The 24,242-nt window shown below is 39.9% G+C and overlaps 3 protein-coding genes and 1 long non-coding RNA gene across 4 annotated transcripts in view; 2 read left to right on the forward strand and 2 right to left on the reverse strand.

Annotated features, from left to right (window-relative positions):
• Positions 1–1,232: 1,232 nt before the first annotated feature.
• Positions 1,233–1,915, reverse strand: mrpl36 (mitochondrial ribosomal protein L36). Its single transcript, XM_086063526.1, has 2 exons — positions 1,754–1,915; positions 1,233–1,648 (listed from the first exon to the last, which is right to left on the reverse strand). Exon 2 carries the CDS (start codon positions 1,635–1,637, stop codon positions 1,293–1,295), a length of 345 nt encoding a protein of 114 aa, XP_085919652.1. The 5' UTR covers positions 1,638–1,648; positions 1,754–1,915; the 3' UTR covers positions 1,233–1,292.
• A 167-nt stretch (positions 1,916–2,082) lies between these two features.
• ndufs6 (NADH:ubiquinone oxidoreductase subunit S6) lies at positions 2,083–5,028 on the forward strand. Its single transcript, XM_086063525.1, has 4 exons — positions 2,083–2,260; positions 3,001–3,054; positions 3,476–3,598; positions 4,898–5,028. Exons 1-4 carry the CDS (start codon positions 2,117–2,119, stop codon positions 4,964–4,966), a joined length of 390 nt encoding a protein of 129 aa, XP_085919651.1. The 5' UTR covers positions 2,083–2,116; the 3' UTR covers positions 4,967–5,028.
• A 4,310-nt stretch (positions 5,029–9,338) lies between these two features.
• Positions 9,339–24,242, forward strand: part of LOC147157696 (uncharacterized) — an 88,141-nt gene continuing 73,237 nt past the window's right edge. The window contains exon 1 of the long non-coding RNA XR_015091234.1: positions 9,339–9,398. This is a non-coding gene — a long non-coding RNA (uncharacterized LOC147157696). The remainder of the gene's footprint in view (positions 9,399–24,242) is intronic.
• Positions 11,015–16,477, reverse strand: irx4b (iroquois homeobox 4b). Its single transcript, XM_086062916.1, has 6 exons — positions 16,074–16,477; positions 15,848–15,997; positions 15,634–15,746; positions 15,299–15,455; positions 14,535–14,688; positions 11,015–14,450 (listed from the first exon to the last, which is right to left on the reverse strand). Exons 1-6 carry the CDS (start codon positions 16,116–16,118, stop codon positions 13,885–13,887), a joined length of 1,185 nt encoding a protein of 394 aa, XP_085919042.1. The 5' UTR covers positions 16,119–16,477; the 3' UTR covers positions 11,015–13,884.

The following is a 24,242-nucleotide window of genomic DNA, read 5'->3' on the forward strand; positions in this document are numbered from 1 at the left end:
ACGTCAACTTTGATCCCTCCAAACGTGACTTTTTACTGTTTGTTTAACACGTTCGTGATACTTTGGCAAGTATTTCAAAGCAAGGACAAAATCCATTCTTTAATATATTATACAGTGGTGGTGGAGTAAAAAAAAAATATACTTTTAATTCCTAAATGTGCTTATTTTCATATACATTTACAGTCTCCACTGTTTATGGCTATTTACTCATTTTGGCAATTATACTCATTTTTTATCATCTTTTACATAAATGCATAAACGCGACATGCAATTTATTGAGGGAAACATGTACAGTAATTTTGTGTATTTTGAGCACACTTGTATATTTACACGTCAGTAAAATGTGTTCATGATTCGAAGGCTACAGGGACCTCAGTCACAAAGAAAAACTATCTGAATATGTCGCATTGCAATGCAAACAATTTTATTTACTTTGCATTTTTCATGCAATTTGTTCTATTACCATAACCAATAAACAACCATCAAAATAGAGGCTGTCAATTTCTATGCAAAGCAAATTTACAAACTCAGCAAGGGGTCAAATAATAATTCCCCCCGCTTTCCTGAAACGTGTATATGAACCATCTTTCAAAACCATCCGAGCAGGTTTGCTCTGTTTGTTGCCAAATACATTTTACACCAGTCAGTTGTGCCGAGGGCTTCCAGTAGGGGGAACGGGCTAATTGTCACATTGCAATTTTCTTCTCCACCAGAGGGCGCAACGAAAAAGTGGAATACTAGTTTTCTTCGTATAAATGGTCAGGGGTTGTGTACTGTCTGAGAAGAGAATAGCACATTGTGAGCTGACATGACTGCCAGTTTAAAAAATATATACCCAAGATTTTGGTCTTTCATCTGGTATAGATTTTGTGTATATATGATGTATTGATTCCAAGAAATATATAAAAGTATAAAGTGATCAAACTATGTCTTAAACATTGCAAATATAAACGTGCTAATTTGTATTTTTTTATTACTATTTTAAAAGGTGGTGTAAAAAAAAAAGTTATTATGATTGATGAAAGTGGAAATTATATATCTAAAAAAGTGTGGTTGTCATATGCAATCGAGCTCATTTGTATGAAACAAAGCGTTTGTCTCCGTCTTGTGGAGGGAAAATGAATAACAGGTGGCAACATTTTTTTTCCCACGACTTCTATCCTGAAATCCAAACAGTCCCTCATAAATATGTGTATATCTCTGCAACAAAATGAAATAACTATCAAAGGGGGTCACCAAACCATTTTTTTTATTATGGCAGCACAGTATCAACCTTCAAAGCTCTTCAAATGTCAACCTTGTCGCTGCTTGTGTCTCGGATGCGTCTTGCAATACACATACAAGCGGCCCCTTCTGCGCACGATGAAACAATCTTTGCAGCGTCTCTTCAAGGCAGACTTTGTTTTCATTCCATTAGAGGGCTGGATGCAGGGAAGATGCTGACATTGCCCCAACAAGGACGCAGCAGGCTGGATGCGGTTGACTATAGCCGATGACGGCGCTTGGGGTACTGCCCTGAGGCTGTACAAATATCGGTAGGGAGCAATCGCAGGGAGATAGTTCAAAGTTAACCGATTCATCTGGGTCACCTGGCGAGTCAAGGAGGCTGCCAGGTGCTTCAAGAGGTGAGATGCCATTTGACCCAGGCCTAAATAACAAAGAAATAAAAGGTTACATGTTTCCATATTTAAATGCCGTAAACTATTCATGTGTCAGACATGGGGTACTATCAAACACAATCACAAGGAAATACCTTAAAGTCGCTCCTCGGCAGTTTAACCAGGACCAGAGGCTTAGAATTTGGGTTTTGATCGCCACAACAGCAACCGTGTTGCAGGTCAGCTCGTGAGTATACAACTATTTCCGGTTTTGAAATACATAATACTTTCACCCTGAGCTTTGTCTCGCAGCCAGTTTCCTTGGCAAGTCGTCGTTCAAACAAAACTTATACCATCTTTTTAGATATAAATAGACACACAAATCCGAAAGTATTGCCACGTAAATCACAAGGTTATTGAATGTATGGATTTGTGTGTCAATTACTAACCTGTAAGGCTAATCTTGGGTATAAATAGGAAACCGCTGAGCATCATGGGAAAAGAAGCTCGCTGCAACAATGGCGTCTACCGTGACCAGAGTCTTGTCCTTCAATAAAAACGTAAAGGCGTTAGTTTCTCCTTTGAAACTTTCTGCTGTGGCTGTTCACCGTTACAGCGTGGAGCTCTCCACCACCGGCGAGCCCATCACGCACACTGGACAGGTACGTTTACGGGCTGTTTGTAGTTTACAATTTGTTATCATGTTGAGTTAGCATTGCGTGTTGACTGCGCCACTGGCAGAGAGGTGGGTAAGAGTAGCCAAAAAATTATACTCAAGAGTAGCATTACTTCAAAATAATATTACTCAAGTAAAAGTAAAAAGTAGTCATAAAAAAAAAAACACTCAAGTACAAGTAATTTAAAAAAAATCGCTGAAAAGAATATGAAGTCTGATTTATTAAAAATAAATAAATAATGTAATCAGACAAAAACATAACATAATGTGCAAATTCTGGCATTTTCAAATCATAAAAATAAAAAGTCAATACATTTAAACAAAAGGAACAACAAAAGTTTTACTGTATAAAACAACTGAATACGGCATCTTATGTACATGCCAGATACTATATTAGAGTATGATTTTTATGATTAATGTATTAAATTTGAGTGTACACAGAAAACATTGTGATCGCTAAATTTCTGTAAATACCCATCCAGTAGAACAATTAGAAACGTGTACTTTTTAGCCTGAAGCTTTTGTATATGCTATCATTTCTACATAGAATAAAACAGCTAAACGTTGATATGTTTTCCAGCCAGTTTATAAGTAAATGTAACTCGTTACTACCCGCCCTGCCTACTGGTTAATCAAATGACTACGATTCCCTCTAAAATTGTGCAAAAACAGACTTTTTGTCGTGTTAATAAACGTGTTGGGTCATTTCAACTACTTTGTGCGCAGGTGTTTGATGCCGAAGACCCAAAGAGGGCCAGATTCGTTGGCAGACAGAAAGAGGTAAGATTACTAATCTCGTAATTGACAAATCCGAACTTCCGGGCATTTTTTTTATATTTCTGCAATGCAACGTCATAATGCTTCCTTTTAGACGGTAAAAACAAGCGGCGAATTGTATTGCTTTTGCCTGTGACCAGCGCACAAATGACATTTTATCACATTTTGAAATCCAAATCAAATTACAAACGAGCCAATGCTTTTCAATGATTGGAGAGCTTCCTTCCGCCGAGTTGACCACACTATGTGACGTCTCAGAATTGTCAATAGATTACTTAATCAAATATGCAGCGCAATGTGCGTTTTCATAAAGTCTTTGTGCGCTTCCATTTTTTTTTATTAGGAGACCATCACTTGAGATTCCACTTTGGAATGTCACAAGACGTACTCAAGTAGATTTGAATGACATAAACGTGTTTATTAGGTCAATCAGAACTGGGCCATCAAGTTGGTGGCTGAGGAGAGTGTGACTGACGTGGAGGCCCGCACGGTTTCCTGTGATGGGGGCGGAGGAGCACTCGGTCACCCCAAAGTCTACATTAACCTGGTAAGAATTTGCCAAATGAAATTGGGGAACAAATAAAGAGGATGCATCGTTGCTGACGAGCGGCCCATTTTCATTGTGATTCCGTTTTTGTTGTTCTTTGCCATTGTTGAAATGATTGTGTGTGTGTATGGGGGGGGGGCCTTGCAGTTTTTTGATTAAAATACACAACTTTTATTGGCCCAAGAAGACATTTTGTTTTGAAAATAGCAGCAGATGAAAGAAATCTTTTTGCGTGGAATGGTGAGTATTCATGCCAGAGATTCTGGTCCTGTTTTGTTCCATTCGGGTCACTAAAAGATACGCTAAGTTTCTTTCACCTGTTTAGCTAGCTATGCAACTATCAGCAGTTTTCTAGTTATGCAGATTAGGGTTGGGCGGTATTTTTTAATTTTGACACCGTTTTACCGGGGTATGGGATATCGTTCCTCAGATGAGTCCGGAGATACGATGTACAGTGGTACCTCGGAGTTTGAACATAATTCGTTCCTGCGAAGTGTTCAACCTCCGAAGCATTTTTTTCCATAGGAAATCATGTAAATGCAATTAATCCGTACCCAAGCTCCAAAAACAGAAAATTTCTACGTTGTTGAACAGCTAAGGGGGGTCCTCGTGCCAGTATTTACAGAAGTCGCCACGGTAGTTACAACGGCGCGACAATCTCGCTTCACTCGTTTACCCGTTTTCAAGGTATGTTCGGCTTAGCTTGCTTTGCTTGGGTGTTCGAACTCCGAAAATGAGTTCAAACTCCGAGGCATTTTTTTTTTTATCCGAGTTCCGAGACGTTCAAACTCCGAGGTTCCACTGTATATTCCATCTCGCACCGTTACAGTCCTTGTGCAGATTTTGCATACAGGCCACATCGACATTTGCTGCCAAATTGTAGCAGTTGATTATTTTATTTTTGTTGTCTTTTTAAGGTACCGCTTAACCGAGCTGTGTGCTGACTGGCCATTTAGCCTCGCTCCGTCTGAGCGGTCATGTGACTGTCACATGACTAACCGCGTACTATTCATTTTAAACTGTTATAGTATTAGTGATTTGAGAATAATTACAAATGTCGTGTTATCATATATATATATCATAATAGGTCAGGTGCAGTTATTTTTTTTTATGACTGTATTGACAATGACACCGTTGCCATTTTTGGACATCCCGGGATACCGTTTTACGGCCCCACCCAAATGCAGATTTATATACAGTATTTATGAAGTGTGATTAAAAAAAAAAAAAACACAGTTCCAAAATAAATGCATAAACGGACCATAAACATACTAATTGTGTTTTTGGGTCTCTTTGCAGGATAAAGATACAAAAGTGGGCACATGTGGCTACTGTGGATTACAGTTCAAGCAGAAGCATCATCACTGAATTAGCACCGGTCCGTCCCTGTATAACTTGCAATATTGGTTAATAAATTATAATCTACGTAACCAACGGTGTGTTTGTTCTCTCCGGGCCTGGCAGTATGGAAACTAAAGCCATTTGATCCAATGTCCTTGATATTCAGTTTATACTACTTTCGCTTACAGCAAGTTCACTTGGATGACGTTTTATACTTTGGCAGTTGTGCCTATTTGTGTTGCAGTCATTAAGCAATGAATGAGAGCCAACTTGTTTTGGGATATTAATAATAATATATCATATGGAACTTTGGCACTATATGCAAGATCTACACAGTTAAACGTTTCTTTCCTATTTCTGAGACTAGTGCAGTTACCATAGTTGGCCACCAGGTGTCAGCATTGTCCGGTATGTGTTTCTAAGTGGAGCGTTACACACAACTAATCAAAATCATCTTATCCAGATTAAAAAATATATATATATTGTGTACAACCACGTGACTAATAAATGAGTAAATAAAACACACAGTTTAGTGTTTTCCTGCCTTTATTTGTACCAAGGCGCCCATTTTACATTGGAAGAATTTCACGGGGCACAAAACAAGAAAAAAAATGACACAGTAAGTATTAATACTAAAATGATCATGTTTTTATTTACTCAATGTATTCTGGGCCTGTTTAACACGTGGGCCGTATTTTTATTTATTTATTTATTACTAGACTTTCAAGTCAATTATGAATGTATTTTTACTTTCAACCACTCAAAATGTTCAGTGGCATCAGACCTATCCATACATTTTATAGTTTTAACACTGATTTAAATGGAGGTCAGTGTTGGCGTTATTTGACAGGAGTTGTTTTTTGTTGTTTTTTTAGTAAGCTTAAGTAACTCTGGCACGGTGTAAAATGGTTAACTACACTCTAAAAGGAGTATTGTTGAGTTGAGTGGTAACACACAATTGAATTATGTCAATCCAAATTAATATATTAAAGTTTTATGAACTTAATTCAATTGTGTGTTACCACTTGATGCAATTCAATTAAGTTGGTCAACAATCCTCTTTTTTAGAGTGTATTTAGAATTGTGTTAAATCAACTCTGTAGAGTGCGGTGCTATATAAACCCCTAAAAAAAAAGTGTTGAAATTGACGCTGTGGGAGTCATTTTAACACTTAACTTTCTGCTGTTTGCGAATTATTTTCTGATTTTTTTTTTTCTTGCGTTCCTAACTTCATATTGTAAACTTTCCCCCCCCCGCCAACAGTCTGCACTGCTCCGTTCAAACTGCAGGACATCAGGGGCGGGATTTGAAACACAGCAGTGCGGAACAATGCATGTTTGAAGAAGATCATATATATATTTCATCAGGCGTATTCTCCACAGACCTCTGCATGCCAAATTGGCCCGCACTTGCACTCCAGACAGCACTAGACTGCTCTGTCCCTAGCGATGCAGCCGGTGGAACTGCATTTTCCACACCATAGAGCTCAGGTTGGGGGGGGGGGGGTGAAGAGTAGTCGGGCTGATATAATTGGCCCCGGTGACTTGTGCAAGTGAGGCTTGTGCGTGTAGTTAACCTCATCTGCAGTCAGACTGCTGTGGATGAGTGAAGGCGCATTGTTATTAAAAAAAAAAAAAAAAATACAGACAAGGAAGCCGGGTCCATGTCAGAGTTGACTGCTTGGTGTCGTCAGCGGTGGCGCTCGGTTGAGTTGTAGGCAACGCCGAGGGCGAAATCTTCAGATGAAACTGAGCATATGAATCGCACTGAATGAGAGTAGCGCTTCCTTTTTCCAGCGAGATTTTAACTTTTTAATTATTTAATCTTCCTAAACGAAGCCCACAGCATAGCTCACGCCTGGCAAGTGGTCCTCGGTCACGCGTGGTGGTGGTGGGGGGGGGGGGGGGGTCATCTTTTCAATTTCAATGCTTATCATGAAGACCCTGCACTATTAGAGGAGACCGAGGCTGTAATATTTAAAAGCTCCTCCGTAGATCATGGAACTAAAATGCCAGCCAGTTCCTTAACAAAAACAATCGCTCACTCTGTGCAAAACATCCTCCTCATGGCTGTAATTGCCCCATTAAAATATTTCCTCTTGAAGATGTGTCATTTTACAAACCCCTCGGCTCATTATGAAGCTGCCTGCAGCCAATTATCTGAACCTCCCTGTCTGGTGACCACAAAAAAAAAATTATTAAAAAAAAAAAAATTGCGAGGTCTTTAGGCAGATCTAGGAGCAGCCCGTCCTCCTCATATCCGCGTTCATCGTACAAGGCGGCAAAACAAAAAAGTGACCTTTGGTCATTGTCTCGGGGCGACTCGGCTGAGCTCCACTTTTGGAGTCAGGTGACAGAGAGTCTGACCTTTTAGCGTGGAAATAATGACTTGTTCTAGTGCCGGCAGCTCGGAGGGCTACAGCGGGGTGCAAGACACTTCTGGAGACATGTGACAGTTTTTGGAGGAGGGAGTTTGCACTCGGCACTTTGATAGTCCTGGAAAACCAAAGTGTGTGTGTGCGTGTGCGTGTGTGTGTGTGACAAGACACAAGAGACGCCGAGCTGTGTTTTTATGCCAACTTGTGCTTTTGTAGAAGGGAAATGGGCGACTGACAGAAAGTGTGGACAGGAGTCATTTGAACTTGCCAATATTTTGCAGTGCTGAAATGATGTGGGTAAGAAACTGGGTCATAGCATAGAGGCAGCAGAGGTACTTGGACTTGCGGGTGGACTGGTTTTTATGATTTTTTTTTTTTTTTTGCAATGGAGCCCTCATCGTAGACTTGAGTTTTACAAATCACTTTACAAGTCGGTAAAGTTTTCAGAGAAATATTATTGCTTAACTCATTCACTGCAATTGACGGCTTTTGACATAAAAAAAAAAAGTTTTTTAACTATTTCTATTAGTTTAAAAAACAAATTCATTTTTGTTAACAAGATAATGAAAACCTAGAAACATTTTTTTTGTTCATTTAGAACAGATATAAAATTTGTCATCATGAGTTAACTAGTGAATAATTACAATAAAAAAAATAATTATCTCTTGATGCCCCTAATTAAAAAGAAAATGTAAAAAATTAGGGGTGTCAAACGATTACATTTTTAAATTGTAATTAATCGCATGACTTCAATAGTTAACTCCGGATTAATCACAAATTGTATATATGTTCATAAATGTACAATAAAAAAAATTATAGGTTTTTATACCCTTGACAAAAGTGGGGAAAAAATGTGAAACTAATAGAAATAGTTCAAATGAATTTTTGACGTCTATACCCGTCGATGGCAGTGAATGAGTTTTGTTCATTTTGCTTCTTGCCACATGGAAAGCTGACTCCTTTCTGTCCCACATTGTAAGCACTAGGACTGAATATCACGATATGATAATTATCAACATGTTGTGGGGACGTAGATTATATATATTTAAAACAACGTACGGACCTATATAAAATCTCACAATATTGTTTAAAACACCAACAAATAAAAGCTCAATTTGGAGGGAAAAAAAATAATTTTCTTTTATTATGATATTTTATTTTACTGGGGATGAGAGTGTCAGTATCGGCCTGACACCAGGTCGCGGCCGTTTTAGAATCATGACCTAGAAATTAAAATAGAAAAATGCCATTAAGTTCATGCAATTTTAATGGAAAATGCTATATTGCTAGATAGCAAAGTTAAATTAGAAGGGCGGTCCCACCTGGGGGGGGGGGGGGGGGGATGCACGTGTGATCTCAGGGAACATTTAGTTATTTATTTGTTTTTGCATACTAGAATAGTGGAATTGCACTTCCACTACAGTAGGTGGCAGTGGCACTCACACTGGTAGAGATTTTGGAGAGGTGTGCATACAACAATTTTATTGACAAATGACGCTAGTTACTAATATTACTACTTGCTTTGCTATTTGACTACTCTTACTGGTATTGGTCTAAAAAAAAAAAAAAAAAAGTGGCATTGAACATCCCTCTATTTTACTATACAGTATTACATTATTAATTTAGAAACTTGTAAAAAAAAAAAGTGTCTTTTTAGGGGATTTGCACATTTAAATCAGAAAAGTAATTACAAATCAATCAAAGCACCATTGCAATTTAAACCGAGGATTCACAGAATTGTGTTTGGGGGAAAAAAAGAAAAGAAAGTCATTTTCATTTTGCCGTGTGTCATTCCCGACCTAATACACAGTGGAGAGGGTGGTGTGAGACAGACAAGTAAACAGCGGCGCGAACGTTCCCCGAGCCGAACAGCAACTCGCTGCGGCTTAATCACATTTTATGGCCCAGGGAGCACGGCTTCGTGTCAGGCCGACTGCTGAGTGTCTCGCTTGTGTTTCCACAGCAGACGGACAGACAGAGAGAGGCGAGGTGACGGATGCCGGGAGGATGGAGGGAGGGGTCGGCGAAGGTAAAGCGGAAGAGGACGGGACCCACGGAGGATTCATGGAGGAAGTGTGAAAGGTCAGTGCAGCAAATCACAATGTGAGAAGGATGAGTGCCATCTCACAAGGAAATGAAAACCAACTTTGCATCCCTGGTGAATAGTTTGCATACTAAGAATGAGCTAAGGCACAATATTTACTTTTTGGGCTTTTTATTTCAAAATATGTCAATGTAAGGTAAGTGACGTATTCACCTCAGCTCAACATAAAAACTTTTTTTTTTTGATTAGCGGTATCAAAATTAGTGTATTAATGTTGAGTTAATATAAAGTTCCTTTAACGGCACTAAAAAAAATTAACACGCAATTAGCCAGTCGCCACGCAGCAGACGCATCCACATCAAAATTTTGCAGCAATAAATTTGAAAATAATGCATATATTTGTGGAGACTGGGGTCAAGTTGTATTTTATAATTTAACTCATTCACTGCCATTGATGGCTGTAAACGTCAAAAATTCATTGGAACTATTTCTATTAGTTTAACATTTTTTTTCCACTTTTGTTAACAAGAGTATGAAAATGTACATTTAGAACAGATATAAAATTTGTGATCAATCGTGAGTCAACTAGTGAAGTCATGCGATTAAATAAGAGTAAAAAATTTAACCGCCTGACGCCCTGTAATTAATCGCATGACTTCACTAGTTAACTCATGATTAATCACAAATTTTATATCTGTTCTAAATGTACATTTTCATACTCTTGTTAACAAAAGTAGATTTTTTTTTTTAACTAATAGAATTAGTTCAAATGATTTTTTGACGTCTATAGCCGTCAATGGCAGTGAATGAGTTTAAAAAAATAAGTGCAGAATTTCACGTTACTTCGTGTTAAAGATGAGATTGCTCTTAATATGAAAAGAAAATGCACTGCGCTCACACCAATGTCTTACAAATGCAATTGTGCCATCTAGTGGCAGAAAATGACCTAAACTCAAATCAATATCAAACATGTTTTTTTACAGTACTCAATTTTTTTAATTATTATGAAATTACTGTACCAATAAGTAAAAGATGCAGCCATATTTCTATTAGTTGAACACGTTTCCCAACTTTGTTAACAAGAGTATGAAAATGTAGAAAAACAAATGTTATTGTACATTTCGAACAGATATCAAATTAGTGATTAATCGTGAGTTAACTATGGAAGTCATGCGATTAATTACAATTAGGAAAAAAATAATCGCCTGACACCCCTAATTTTGATCAAAGTAACTGAAAATGGCACTCTCTTTGTATTTTAGCTCGGTGTCGTCAGATAGCTTTTTAATGCCCTTTCGTAAATAGTGAAAAAGCGCTCCTATCCTCCAGAGGGAAGTTCCGCCTCCGACAGTAAGAGAGCGACGGCGAGCGTGCACTCGTAGCTCTTAACCCCACTCACGAGAGGGTCAGCCTCTTATCTGCCTGCCATGTGATATCCTTCATGACTCCGCTTCGTCTTTTCGAGTCGTCTCTTCGAATGCATCCCTTTCCGATTCGCACGCATCGAGTGAACGAGGTGCAAGGAAAAAAAAGCACGATTTGTCCCGCCCATAACGAGACTTCCTGTCAGCGAGTTGAGGGAAGAAAACTTTACAAAAATAAGAAGTCAGATGTCATTATTTATCATCTTGAGTCTTATTTATTTATGAAGCAGAAAGAGAATGAAATTCTCGGATGAATTCATCCTGAATTATTTAATGTAAAATGGTTAATTCCATACAAAGCCCGGGAAGATCCCTCCTCTGTTCTGATAAATACTTTATCACTGCTCCTAAATCGAAAACAGGAGAACAATGGTGGGGGGGAGAAACACTGTTTCTTGTTGTGCTGTGTTTGGAAAAACGCTAGTGAGTGCTAAACTTGACAGCAACTACATTCCGATACGCCTTTTAATGCCAATGATGGCGTCCATATTTGCGTTGTTTATTTCCATCATGTCTAATTGTTTGCCGCGGTTAAGTCACCGAAGCGGATATACGCTCGTCGGCGCGCCGCGTGGCGTTTGCTTAAAATGACGTCAGCTTTATGAGGCGTTTTACTGGCGGAACGTTGTCGGCAATTCCCAGGATGCCAAAGTCAAAAGATGCCTAATGAAAGGGGACGCATGGCTGATTGCGGCTATATCTGGAGCTCGGCTGGAAGCGGCATCGATTTAACAATTTAGCAGCACCCTCCTCTGTGTGTTTCCATTAGTCACGGCTGAATACAATCCACTTCCCCCATTTCACTCCCTTCAACCACACACACACATCCATGGCCGCCGAGGTATGGACCACATTGTTGTAGAACATTTAGGAACGATCCTTTAAACTAATGTAAGTGTACGCGGGACTTCTCGTCAAACTTTTGTTCTTGTTGCTTAGTTTGTGTGTGTGTAAAAGGGAAAGTGCAAAAGGTACCATATTGTATATTTTTGTGCACGTGAGAGCAGTAAAATGGGGCCAATTAGCATCTCAATTGCTAGAATCGGATAATGAAATTGTCGACTGACTGCTAAAATCGCTAACACGTTACTAACGCAAATATTGGCAAAGTGGGTCTTTCAAGATGTCAAGGCCTTTTTTTTCTTTTTGTGTGCGTGTATTTTGAAAATTAATTGAATTAGAATGTCCATCAAATGAAGCAAGTAACTTTCATCCATCCATGAATTTAATTCAACGGCTGAATTTGAATGAGAGGAAGTGGAATTGAATTCAATGCAATACAGAGAAACTCGGTCTCATCACATAACAGTGTGTGTGTGTGTGTGTGTGGGGGGGGGGGGGGGGGGTAAAAAAATATTCAGGCAGCCATTTTAAAGTATACAATAAAGCAAGGTACTCTACCATCACATCAAACAATTGTAAAGTTTTAACAGTTTCAATGATCTGTTTTATCGGAGTAGGCTTCTATTGTTAATTTACAATAATTAAGTATTGTATACATGAAGTCCTTCCAACAACATATGTATGAAATTCATGTCGCAATTCGGTTGATATACTTTAATTTTGCATCATAATTTTGAATTTCAATTCTACTTCCCGTTTGCCACTTCAATTCAATTTGACTTGTTGCCATTAAATCACAAGTAAAGTAATTTTCCTTGCATCGCTTATCCATCGCCAGGAAGCTTGTCGCTAAATTATTATTGGTCCAGATGCTTTAACTGTAATTATATTTAATGCATTGCATCTATTTCTCGTTAATAAGACATTTTGAGCTCAGTCTAAATGAAGAGTAATTATTATTAATTTAAAAAAATAATAATGGAAAAAAAAATGAAGAGTAATTTAGCTTTTCTCTCTTCTTTCTTCTCTTTTGTGTCAGAAGGCGAGAAACGGTGCACTCTGAAAACGGTTGGGTCAAAAGTAACCCAATGATGGATCAAAAATGGACCGATCCGCGATTTAATTTGACCCATCTTTCTGGGTTGTTTGATACAAAATGACCCCATTTTTTGAGCCAAGTAAAGGATCTAACCAATATTTAGTGGTTGTTTTACACTAAAAGACCAATTTCTTTACTCAAAATTGGGTCAAATAAACCCAAGTTAAGTTATTTTTTTAGCCCAAAAGTTGTTTAGAGTGCACACACTCTAAAAACAGTCGGGTCACAAATAACCCAACTATGGGTAAAATAATAACTATAGACCCAAGTAGAGGATGAGTCCATTTTTGATCCATAGTTGGGTTATTTTTTGGCCCAACTATTTTTTTGAATGCACACACTCAAAAAAACATTTGGGTCAAAAATCACTCAACTATGGATCAAAATTACACTCAAAAAACAATCAGGTCAAAAGTAACCCAATTATGGATCCAAAATGGACCAATCCACTTTATGGGTCAATTCGATCCAACTTTGAGTCAAGCAATGGGTCTTTTAGTGTAAAACAACTCATAAATATCGGTCAAATCCTTTACTTGGGTCAAAAAATTGGGTCATTTTGTATAAAACAACCCAAAAGTTGGGTCAAATTGAACCATAAAGTGAATTGGTCCATTTTGATCCATACGTGGGTTATTTTTTATCAGTTTTTAGAGTGTGCAATAGGAATTCATTCGATCCATTTCTTGACTCAAAGTTGGGTCAAATTGACCCAAGTAGAGGATCAGTTCATTGTTTTTAGAGTGTAGTGTTATTGTCATCAGACACATGATGATGATGATGATTTAAAAACATGTTGGCTCTTCCAGGACAAACAAACAAAACTTTCTGGCTCGTGTTCGTTTACAGTGAATCACTGTCAAATATTCAGTTGCAGTGTTTTAATAATCTCATGGCATTTCCGTTCTTGTGATACGAACACGTGTCAAACTTTAAATGATCAACAAGATCGACAAATGAGAGACTCTCATTTCGGTCATATGCTCAAGGATCCTTTGGGATATCGAGGTGCCTCCGGAATGTGTGTGCACGTTAGCGGTGATACACGACGACAACGTGTTTTTTTTTTTGTGGAGATTCACTCGGTCACAACACCAAAATATAAACTTTACACGACAAGTCCAGCAGCGTTCGGAAACGCCGTCGTCGGCCGGACGACTACAAAGACGTCGTCGATCTTCCGAGTTGGAAAGGTTGCCCTTGCGTTCTGCTGCTCGCGGCCGCGTCGTTCGAACCTTTCCACGCCGCTTTTGACGGTTGGAACGGCGCGCCGTGGAAAACGCCGTCCACCCACTCCCTCAGCGTGTCCACCGCCGATTCCTGCTTCCTTTCCGCTCTGGGTAGCGCCATGTTTGACGGAAAGCCGGGAGAGGACGAGCTGCTGGACAGCATGCAGGGCGGATATTCGGGTTCCGAGCCGGGGTCCAGAGACACCGCGGTGTGAGCGATGGACCAGATTTTGGGTTTGATGTCTGAATGGTGCACGTCTGGCATGGAAAAGAAGCTGTTCTGCTCTTGAACCGTTGCGACTTTAAAGTCCGGTGACAATCTGTCGGCGCTGTGCAGCGGCGGCTCTGGGTTGTACGTCAGGTGACTTTGCGGAATGTTTGTATCGACGTCATTGTCCTCGGGTATGAACCGCGGCTTCGGTTCGCAGTCGGACACGTCGGACTCCAGAAGGTCGAAGTCTTCCAGATCGCTCTGCAGGTCGGCAGACTGTTGATCTGAGAAGGTGAAAGTTTTCAAAAACCGGAGCTGGTTTTTAAAAGGGAAAGCGCATTTGGGGGGGGGGGGGGGGGGGGCCTCACCTGGGTGGTCTTTGTCTCCTTTGAGTGACTTTTCTGCTTCGTCGCTGTCTTCATCGCGGCCTCTGTCATCGGAACTTTTGCACGCTCGCGGTGACCACGTCACCTTGTTCTCCTTCTTCAGCCTCCTGCGGGCGTTGGCGAACCACGTGGACACCTGAAAAGAACAAAAGGAGTGATATGTCATTTTTTTACAGCTTGAGAACAAAAACGTCAGTTCTGTTGGACTGTCAAAATTAATCGACTGGTATTCGGTTATCAAGTTAATTGACAACTACACTCTAAAAAGAGAAATGACTTCAATTGGTAACACGCGATTGAATTAAGTTAGTCTAAAGTGAATATATTAAGTTGAATTAACTCATAATTAATTCAACTTGATAATACTTTGGACTAACTTCATTCAATTGTGTTACCAACAATTCGCTTTTTAGAGAGTATTTTAATAATCGAGGAATCCTCTGATTTTAGCATATCAACAGTAACTATTCACCGATTTCTGTCGTCATGAAAGAAGACTGATTATCTTCTGAGTTTATTTAAAATAAGACATTTGCAAATTCTCTTTTTACTTTGGAAAAACAATGACAGAATCGGTAACATAGTACAACATCAACCCCCCCCCCTTTTTTTTTAAATCACTATATGAATACAAAGTACCAAATAAACAGCAATCAGGGATTTTCAAAATATTCAATCGTAGCAGCGCAAGTTCTAAAGCCCGGGAAGGAAGTTGTACCAAAGTATGAATATTATTTTGCGCTGACTTGCGTGAGGGTCATCCTGGTGATGATAGCCAGCATGATCTTCTCTCCTTTGGTCGGGTACGGGTTCTTCTGGTGCTCCTGCAGCCAGGCCTTCAGGGTGCCGGTGGTTTCCCGGGTTGCGTTTTTACGCCGCGACGCTCCTTCTGCGGAGGAGTAACTGCAAAAGTTGAACAATCGTTATAGTCTGGCAAGCATATCCCTTCAAATAACAAAATGTGAAATATATTTTTTTTTTTGGGCATAAAAAAATGGTAATGTGTTTTTTTTTGTTTTTTTTTACACCTTACATTTACATATTTAAATGAAGAACAAAAACATGTCAAATGCACACTTACCCGTATCTGTCATAAGAATAATGGCCAAATGTGTATTCATAAGGATAGCAGCCAGCCGTCTGAGAGGTCCCCATGTGCACAGATGCAGCCACACCTTTAGGCTGTAAAGGTCCCTGCAATTACAGTTGATAAATAGTCAGCATCACCGCTTCCTTCCTTTATAACCAGTGGCTTCTATCTTAAAATAAAAAAAATTAAAATGCATGCAACTCACTCTGGAATAGAGAGGTGTGGCGTCGCCAGTGCAGGTGTTGTAGTAAGCTTGGCGTTTTGGGTACGGGCTGCAAACACCAGGGCTGCTGCCAGAGGTGAGCTGGTGGTCCGGATCCAGACAGCCGGCTAAGGGACTCGTGGTCATCAGGAACTTGAGAAACAATTGGATAATTTTTTTTTATTGTGGTTACATTTGTTTTTGAGAAGAGTCAAGATGAAGACTGTACCTGTGGTGGAGTGGAGTAAGAGTATCCCAGTTGAGAGTAAGCCATGGCTGAATTTTTGGATTAAAGCATAGGAATGCCTTCAACTAGTTTTTGTAAGAAAAAAAAAATCTACTTCTGACACTTGTTAAAACCTACATCGACATTCTGATAAATGTATTCATAAAAAATTAAAAAAAATAGTTCCATCTAGGCGCCTAATCCAAAGTTGGTCGCCGGCTTTGACGCACAGCAAGCAGACATTTACGCGCCACTTTCATTTTCCAAACGGCGATAATTCGAGTTGGAAAAAGTCATCTCCCTCGGTCCCCCGGCAGCTGCTCGGCGCTCTCTGAACTGTCACAGACTCGAGTGCGTCCCCGCTGCACTCGCAAAAGATCCACAGCGCGAGCGAGCGAGCGCGCGCGCGTCGCAGATCAAACCAAGAAGAAGCCCCTCCGCGGGACGCGCTTCTCATTTTAAGGCGCGCCTCTGTGACGTCACTCCGGACTGGGCTTCGCGTCGTCACGTTGGGGAAGGAAGACGCCGGCTTAATTAATTCTCTTTATTTCAGCTCTTATTCAAGAATCCGGAAGCACGCAGGCTGCAGCCCAGGGCGTAATTAGAAAGCCATCAATTCCCTTTTCCAAAATAAACACTTTGCTTTGGACTGGAGAGGGGGAACGTGACGCCTTGACAGCACATTGACACAATGTGATTGATGACTACAACCTGGTATTAGCATAATCGTTTTGCCCCTGTAGTTGAGATAACTTGTCACCATGGAGAAATCTCCCTGTCATTAAGGCATTCAAGACCGCGGGGTGGGGGGGTGTTCAAGTCCCTCATGGAAGCAAATTAATCAAAAGAATAAACAGCCGGCATTCCCTTGAGTAAGCACATTTACCAAGTGAATGACTTGTCATGTTTTTAATAATACAGCCTTAAACGTTATGAGCCGTTAGAGCAAATTCACACTTGACTGCTTTTTACTCAATGCTGTAACAATCACTATGTCATAATTTCAGATATAAATTGCCCAAAAACTGACTCGGCATCTGTAGGGCAGTGGTTCTTAAATTGATTGGAGGTACTGGACCCCAACCATGTGCATTCACCAAAACCCTTCTTTATTGAAACATTTATATATTAATGTTGCTAATTGCTCAATTTAGGATTGCAAATCATGCAGTTAAGATGCTGACCCGTCACTCAACTCAACTCTATATTTAGAGAGCACTTTGAAACTACCACCCAGGGGCAGCGTATAGAATGAAAAACAGCAGAGGCCCCAGAATTGAACCCTGTGGAACACCATGCATTCCATTGTTGTAAAATGAATTCGTATTCCACACTCTAAAAACAGTTGGGTCAAAAGGAACCCAATTATGGTGGAAAAAAATGGACCAATCCACTTTATGGGTCAATTTGACCCAACATTTTGTGTTGTTTTATACAAAATGACCCAATTTTTTTGACCCAAGTAAAGGATCTGACCAATATTTAGGAGTTGTTTTACACTAAAAAAACAATTTCTTGACTCAAAGATGGGTCAAATTAACCCAAGTAGAGGATCGGTCCATTTTTTTACCCATAGTTTACTTATTTGTGACCCACACTGTTTTTTTAGTGCAATTTTGACCCATAGTTGGGTTATTTTTGACCCAACTGTTTTTAGATTGTGTGCACTTGACCCAACTGTTTTTAGAATGTGTGCGCTCAAAAAACAGTTGGATTAAAAAATAACCCAACTATGGGTCAAAAATGGATCGATCTTCTACTTGGGTCTATAGTTATTTTACGTATTGTTGGGTTATTTTTGACTCAACTGTTTTTAGAGTGTGTGCACTCAAAAAATAGTTGGGTCAAAAATGGACTCTACAAGAAATGGGTCTTTTAGTATAAAACAACTCGTAAATAATGGTCGGATGGGTCATTTTGTATAAAAAAAAAAGCCGGAAAGTTGGGTCAAATTGACCAATAAAAAGTGGATTGGTCCATTTTTGTTCCATAATTGGGTTACTTTTGACCCAGCTGTTTTTAGAGCGCATATTTGTCCAAAAACTTTCTTCTTCTTTTTTTTATCCCACATAGTTAGTATGAAGGGATTACATCAATTGAATGATGGTCAAGTTGTGCATATCAGGTGTGTATCTTGACCCCTGATCGATCTGATCGAACCCCGGGTTCAGAACCACTAATCTAGCAGAACATCTCAAACAAACTCCAAAAATATTGAATGGGCAAAGAATGCAGGAAAAAATGTGAAAAGTAGTGCGGAGCGAGGGGATGCGAAAGGGTAAAAGCCCAAATATTCCCAGTGCAACCAGAGTAACGCAGGAACAACAAGAAAGCATCCTGGGCCCCACCGGAGGAAGGGGAGGGGGCGAGGCTGCATCTGTGTACCTTCTCTTGATTGACATTCCATTTGTCCCGTGAAAGGTGCTCATATAGCGAACACGGACTAACTGTCTCCACGCTCATCTGTGCTCAAAGCTGGGAAATGAAGTTATCGTCGCCCGCCTTTGCACAAAAAAAAAACAGATGCCACTCAAAGACAATAGCAATTTGTTTAGCCAGTGACCATGAACACGAGTGGGTTGTATTTATTTGGGGAAAGTCGCGCGTCGCCCCGTCTCCTTGTACACAAAGACTATTCAAAGCATACATTTTATTTCGCTCTATTTGAATATTCAACGAGCTACTCTTATATTAATATACAGCGTCTTTATATATTTATGGCATTCCTCCAGTAAGTACATATATATATTTCTTAAGCCCCTGCGTTCGTTAGACCGTGATTATATCTTTCTGATCGCGCTCCCCCTCACATCAATCATTCATTCAAAAAAAAAAAAAAAAAAAAAAAAAAAAAAAATGCTCCACAAGAGAGAAGGACCGGGGTTAAAACGGCATTCTTATTTTACCCTGCGCGCATCCGGCCCGCTCGGGCTATTACGCGGGACAACGGGGTTAATGATAGAAGCGTGTTAATGTGAGAGGAGGGCGGCGGCGAGGCACCGTGCGTGTTGTTTGCCGGAGAGGCCCAAACAACTCCAATCACAGGTTCCTTCAATCACAAGGCGCCGCATTTGAATATTTTCCACCTCCAAGTCGGAGATCTATGCAATTTTAATCGCTGTTTAACATGCAGATGCTTTTTGAGCCTTTGTCTCATTTTTTTAAGCTTTCGTACCTTGGAAGTGAATCTCGGTGGGTGGGTGGTCCAGGAGAGCAAAGAAAGGGAGAGAGAGATGGTCTCATTATGAGGAGAAGCAGATTTTGGTTTCGTTGTGTGCAAGATAACACCAAAATGATGCAACTGTTTTGTTTTCCAAAACTCAGTGCAATGTCTAATAGTTGTTGTTTTTTTATCATTATAAAACTCTGATTAACAAAAGGCTCACTATGCTTCAGTATTTTTGATGACGTTACTTACTGTATGATTGTCTCACTGATATGTGCAAATATGGCAAATATGTGCATAGTTCCGCTATAGAATTGTGAGTCCATTTTTAGGGAATTGATTGAAAGAAGGAAATGCATTTGGAATCTCTGCTGATTTGCATGTGCATAGTTTTATAACGCCTACCTGATGGAAGGATCTGGAAGAGGTTGTGACCCGGATGTGGAGGGTCTGAGAGGTATTACAGTATTTCTTTGGCAGTCCTAACTGTCCATTGCAGCAGACCCCCCCCCCCCCCCCATCCCCCTATCAACATTAAATCATCATTATAGGGAAAAAACCTTGTATGTCCAAATATGGTCAATTTTATATTTTGGTCAGTCTAAAGCAGGGGTGTCCAAACTTTTTCCTCCGAGGGCCACATACAGAACATTTTAAGAATACAAGAGCCACTTTGATTTTTGTTTTTGTTTTGTTTTTTACTTTAATTTATCAAGCACTCCAAAATCAGGTTTAAAAGAAAATATGCTACCTGGATATCTTTCTATAAGGCAAATAATTCAAAAAAAATTTTTAAATCTGTATTTAGTATTTTTTTTTGCGGGGGTGTACCGGTATTCAAGACCCTGTAACTCACCAGAAAATATCAGTCCCAGCAGCCAAATCCCATTTCTACACTCAGAACCGAAAAAGGAGCAATCTGCCATAAGATGACCATTTTTACGTTCATTTGCATATTTTCATATTTAGAAAAGCTCTACTATATATAAAACAAATGTGTTTCGTAGCATAATTTTTTAGTATAAGTTGCGGGCCACTTAAAAATGGATTGTGGGCCACAAATGGCCCCCCGGGCCATAGTTTGGACACCCCTGGTCTAAAGTGTTTCAAATGGCTTGAGGGCAAATCTGGTAACTCTTTTGGATACTTCAACTGTCAGAGAAGTTTTGTATCACTTTACCTCTTTTTGACTTTGTGGGAGACCTCAAGATTGAAAGTCTTCTTTTTTTTTGGGGGGGGGACAAAAGTGAGTGAGAATAATTTGGTTGGATACATTTGAGCACACCTGAAGGCTTTGTCACTTGACCGAAACACATGATGTTGTTTCTGTGTTGGAAAAAACAATTTGTTATCGAGTTTTCCCGTCATGGAAGCCCTGAGCAACACTTGTCGGATTGTTGGTGCCCCCTGTGGGTTGTTGTAATAATTACCCTCAATTTCACGACAGCACTTCGCAAATTAGCGAGCTTTACAGGATCGAGAAAGTGAGGTTGGTTTGTTTGCGTGGCTAAGCAGTGCTCAAATAAAAATGCACTCCAGCACGCTATGCTAATAAATAAGCGGATTGGAAACATGAATCAATGTTCCCTATAGTTTCCTCTATTAAATTATTCAGGTTCATCTCAGGGTTATTATAGTTTTGGAAATGTCATTTTAGTTAGGTTTTTATTTATTTATTTATTTATTTTTAATTCTTTTTTAGTTAGTTTTAATTCTTTTTCAGGGTGGTTCTGTTAGTTAAAAAAATAATATTTGTAGTTTTTAAAAAATGCTTAGTTTTAGTTTCAGTATTAGTTTGGGTTTGTTTGTTTTTTCATGTGTATTACTTGTGTGCAATATTTAATAAACACCACCAAATGAAAAAAAGTTTTTAAAAAATTTACAGAGTGTTGCATTTCGGCTGAGTTAAATGAAAAAGCAGGCGAGTCGAGGTATTGGGGCCAAAAGTCAAACCGGCAAATTTGTCGCCGAGGTGCTGCGAGATGACGTCACTTCTGTGTGACACACTTTCAAACGTCTTTATTTTGGTTAATGTCGAAGTAAATATACTTTACAATCACATTTCAAATCATCCCCAAAGGGCTCATGTATTAAATTAATTACCGAAGACTAAAATATGAAGGACAGTTTCGCTTTTAGTTAGTTTTGGAAACATAAAATGAAGTTTCAGTTAATTTTCGTTTTTTAAAAAGCATTTTTGTTTTCATTTTATTAGTTTTTATTTTATATTATATATATATATATATATATATATATTTACCAGATTTGCCCTCAAGCCATTTGAAACACTTTAGACCATCGGTGTCCAAACTATGGCCGGGGGGCCATTTGTGGCCCGCAATCCATTTTTAAGTGGCCCGCAACTTTTACTAAAAAATGCTACGAAACACATTTGTTTTATATATAGTAGAGCTTTTCTAAATATGAAAATATGCAAATGAACGTAAAAATGGTCATCTTATGGCAGATTGCTCCTCTTTTGGTTCCGAGTGTAGAAATGGGATTTGGCTGCTGGGACTTATATTTTCTGGTGAGTTACAGGGTCTTGAATACTGGTACACCCCCGCAAAAAAAATTACTAAATACAGATGTTTTAAAAACTGAATTATTTGCCTTATAGAAAGATATCCAGGTAGCATATTTTCTTTTAAACCTGATTTTGGAGTGCTTGATAAATTAAAGTTAAAAAAAAACAAAAACAAAAATCAAAGTGGTTCTTGTATTCTTAAAATGTTCTGTATGTGGCCCTCGGAGGGGGGGGGGGGGGTACGTTTTAATTTGATGTGTTTTCGGAATAGACTGCATGTAGGGGGCGGGTGCTGTAAAGGAATAGACAACACCATTGGTCACTGACTAAAGTTTCCAGGTGTTAAACAGCAAAGCCGACCTGATGTGGTCCACAAAAACAAGGCTGCCAACACGCTGCGACCACCGATATTTACCCGCTTCCTGCATTTCTTCCCTGACGGGATCCTCATGGAAGCGGTGCAGCTGCTGAACTCTTGAGCGGGATACTATAAATGCCCCGGCTTTCCTCATCAATGATGTAGCATATGGGAAGAGAGACAAGCTAACCCTCTTAGCCGCTGCGCAGCGAGTTAGTGTGCGTATGTGTGAGAAAGACGAGAAGTGAGACGGACAGAGGCAGAGAGAGGGAGATTTAGGCTACAGGCAGCTCTTAAGAGTGCGTACCGTTTGCGTTGAGCCCTGGGAGGACGCTCGTATTCCTCCCCATCACTTCCACTTCATTACTTCTGCAGCGGACATACATTATTCAGACCTTTAAGCCTCGGCCCACAGGGACCAATACAGCCATTAACAAACACTTAAATCCGCCTTGAATCTTTCGATGATCCGCCGATGAGCTATTATAACTTTTGTTTGGGCTCATTTTGACATTCAGTTACTATTCAACCATTTTCTCTCTGATGTATTTCTTTTAGTTTCAATTTCATCTTTAATGTAGGGTTGTCAGACAACCCCCCCCCCCCCCCCAGTGGACAATCCCATTTAATTGAGACAGTTTCGAGCGTTGTTTTCCAAGTGGGTGGGTTGCCAAGACAGTATAAGAGTAGAGGCTATTTTGAATAGATTAGACCTTCTTCCACATTCAGCAGATAAGGCTCTACGGCTGTGTGCTCGATCTTTCTGGCATCCAGGAAATAGTTCGACGGAGACTACGCAGTCTCCTGGTTGTTATTATTAGTATAGAGTTCCCGTCTGTACTTTGCAGCGGTTAAAGTTGTTATAAATAGTTCCTGGTGAGAATTTATTGTATATTTGTTTTTTAATCTTGCAAATCTGGTCACATGACTTTAATTGGTTGAACACAAATCCTGTTTTGGAGTCTCACTTTCACTTCAGTCTAACTTGACATTTTATTGGTAAGATTCTGAAAAAAAAATTTGTAGAGTTTAAAGCTCAACAACCTTCACTTCAGTCTAACTTGACATTTTATTGGTAAGATTCTGAAAAAAAAAATTTGTAGAGTTTAAAGCTCCGTAAAGTTAATTGAGACATTTTGTTGTCATCTGCAGTTAAGTAATTGCAATGTGCAGTTAGCTAGCCAGCTAGCAATACTTGCACCCTGAAAAGACATCTTCCTGTTGGGTAGAAAATAGCATCCATTTTTCCTGGTCGTAGAAATGGTATTTAATTGGCAATTTAAGCGGCCTTACTTGATATTTTTGTTGATTTTTGAAACTTGGCAGAAAAACACTCTTCATTGTGCTGTGTCATATATATTGACAAGATATATTTAGTGTACTTTCACTTAACGAATGGAATACAGCATGAGCGTGGGGAATGGCGGCACTTACTGACATCATTGCATTGCCTTTCTGCTTTGGATGAGTAGTTGTACTTGGAGCTCAAGTGCCACCTTGTGGTAGATTGTGATAACACAACATTGCTTTGCGTCTCTCTCTCTCTCTCTCTGTGTGTGCGTGTAGCCTCAGGCAGCAGTGGGCTCAACTTGCGGCTGTTATTGACTGGTGGTGGGGGGGGGTTGAAAAGGTCACGCTTAATTTTGTGAAGCGCTAAACAGTGGGCCCACTTGTCTCCAAGCACGGATGACGTGCTCGGAGATTTCGTGTCGCACGTCTGAGAGGACCTCCCAGGGCCGGAGGCCACCAGCAGTGTTGAGTTTTGAAAGGGACAAAAATCTCTCGACGATTACAGCGCGTCTGCCTTCTCCAGTGATCATCTGTTTGTCACATTTCCCACTTTACACCGCTGAGTGTCACATCTCCTGATTCCGCATCTCCCGCGGGCCCGGGCTGTGCGCCGTGCCTGATCATGTGCCATCAAACGCGGGCTACCCCCACAAAGTATTAATCCACAGCAAATGCTGTAAGAACCCAAGCGACCGACAGGGTTGGGATGTGATCGCAGTCGATTAAGTGCCTCTTTCTGCAGAGCTGGCACTCTCTCCCGCGAGAGGAACCGGGCAATCATTGCTTCAGATTGGCCCGGTGGGAACAAGGCGGCTAGTTTTCTGCGTCCGC

The sequence above is a fragment of the Leptonotus elevatus genome, chromosome 19, assembly GCF_054856555.1.
Source record: "Leptonotus elevatus isolate MCC_2025b chromosome 19, RoL_Lele_1.0, whole genome shotgun sequence".
Taxonomy (NCBI): Eukaryota; Metazoa; Chordata; class Actinopteri; order Syngnathiformes; family Syngnathidae; genus Leptonotus; species Leptonotus elevatus.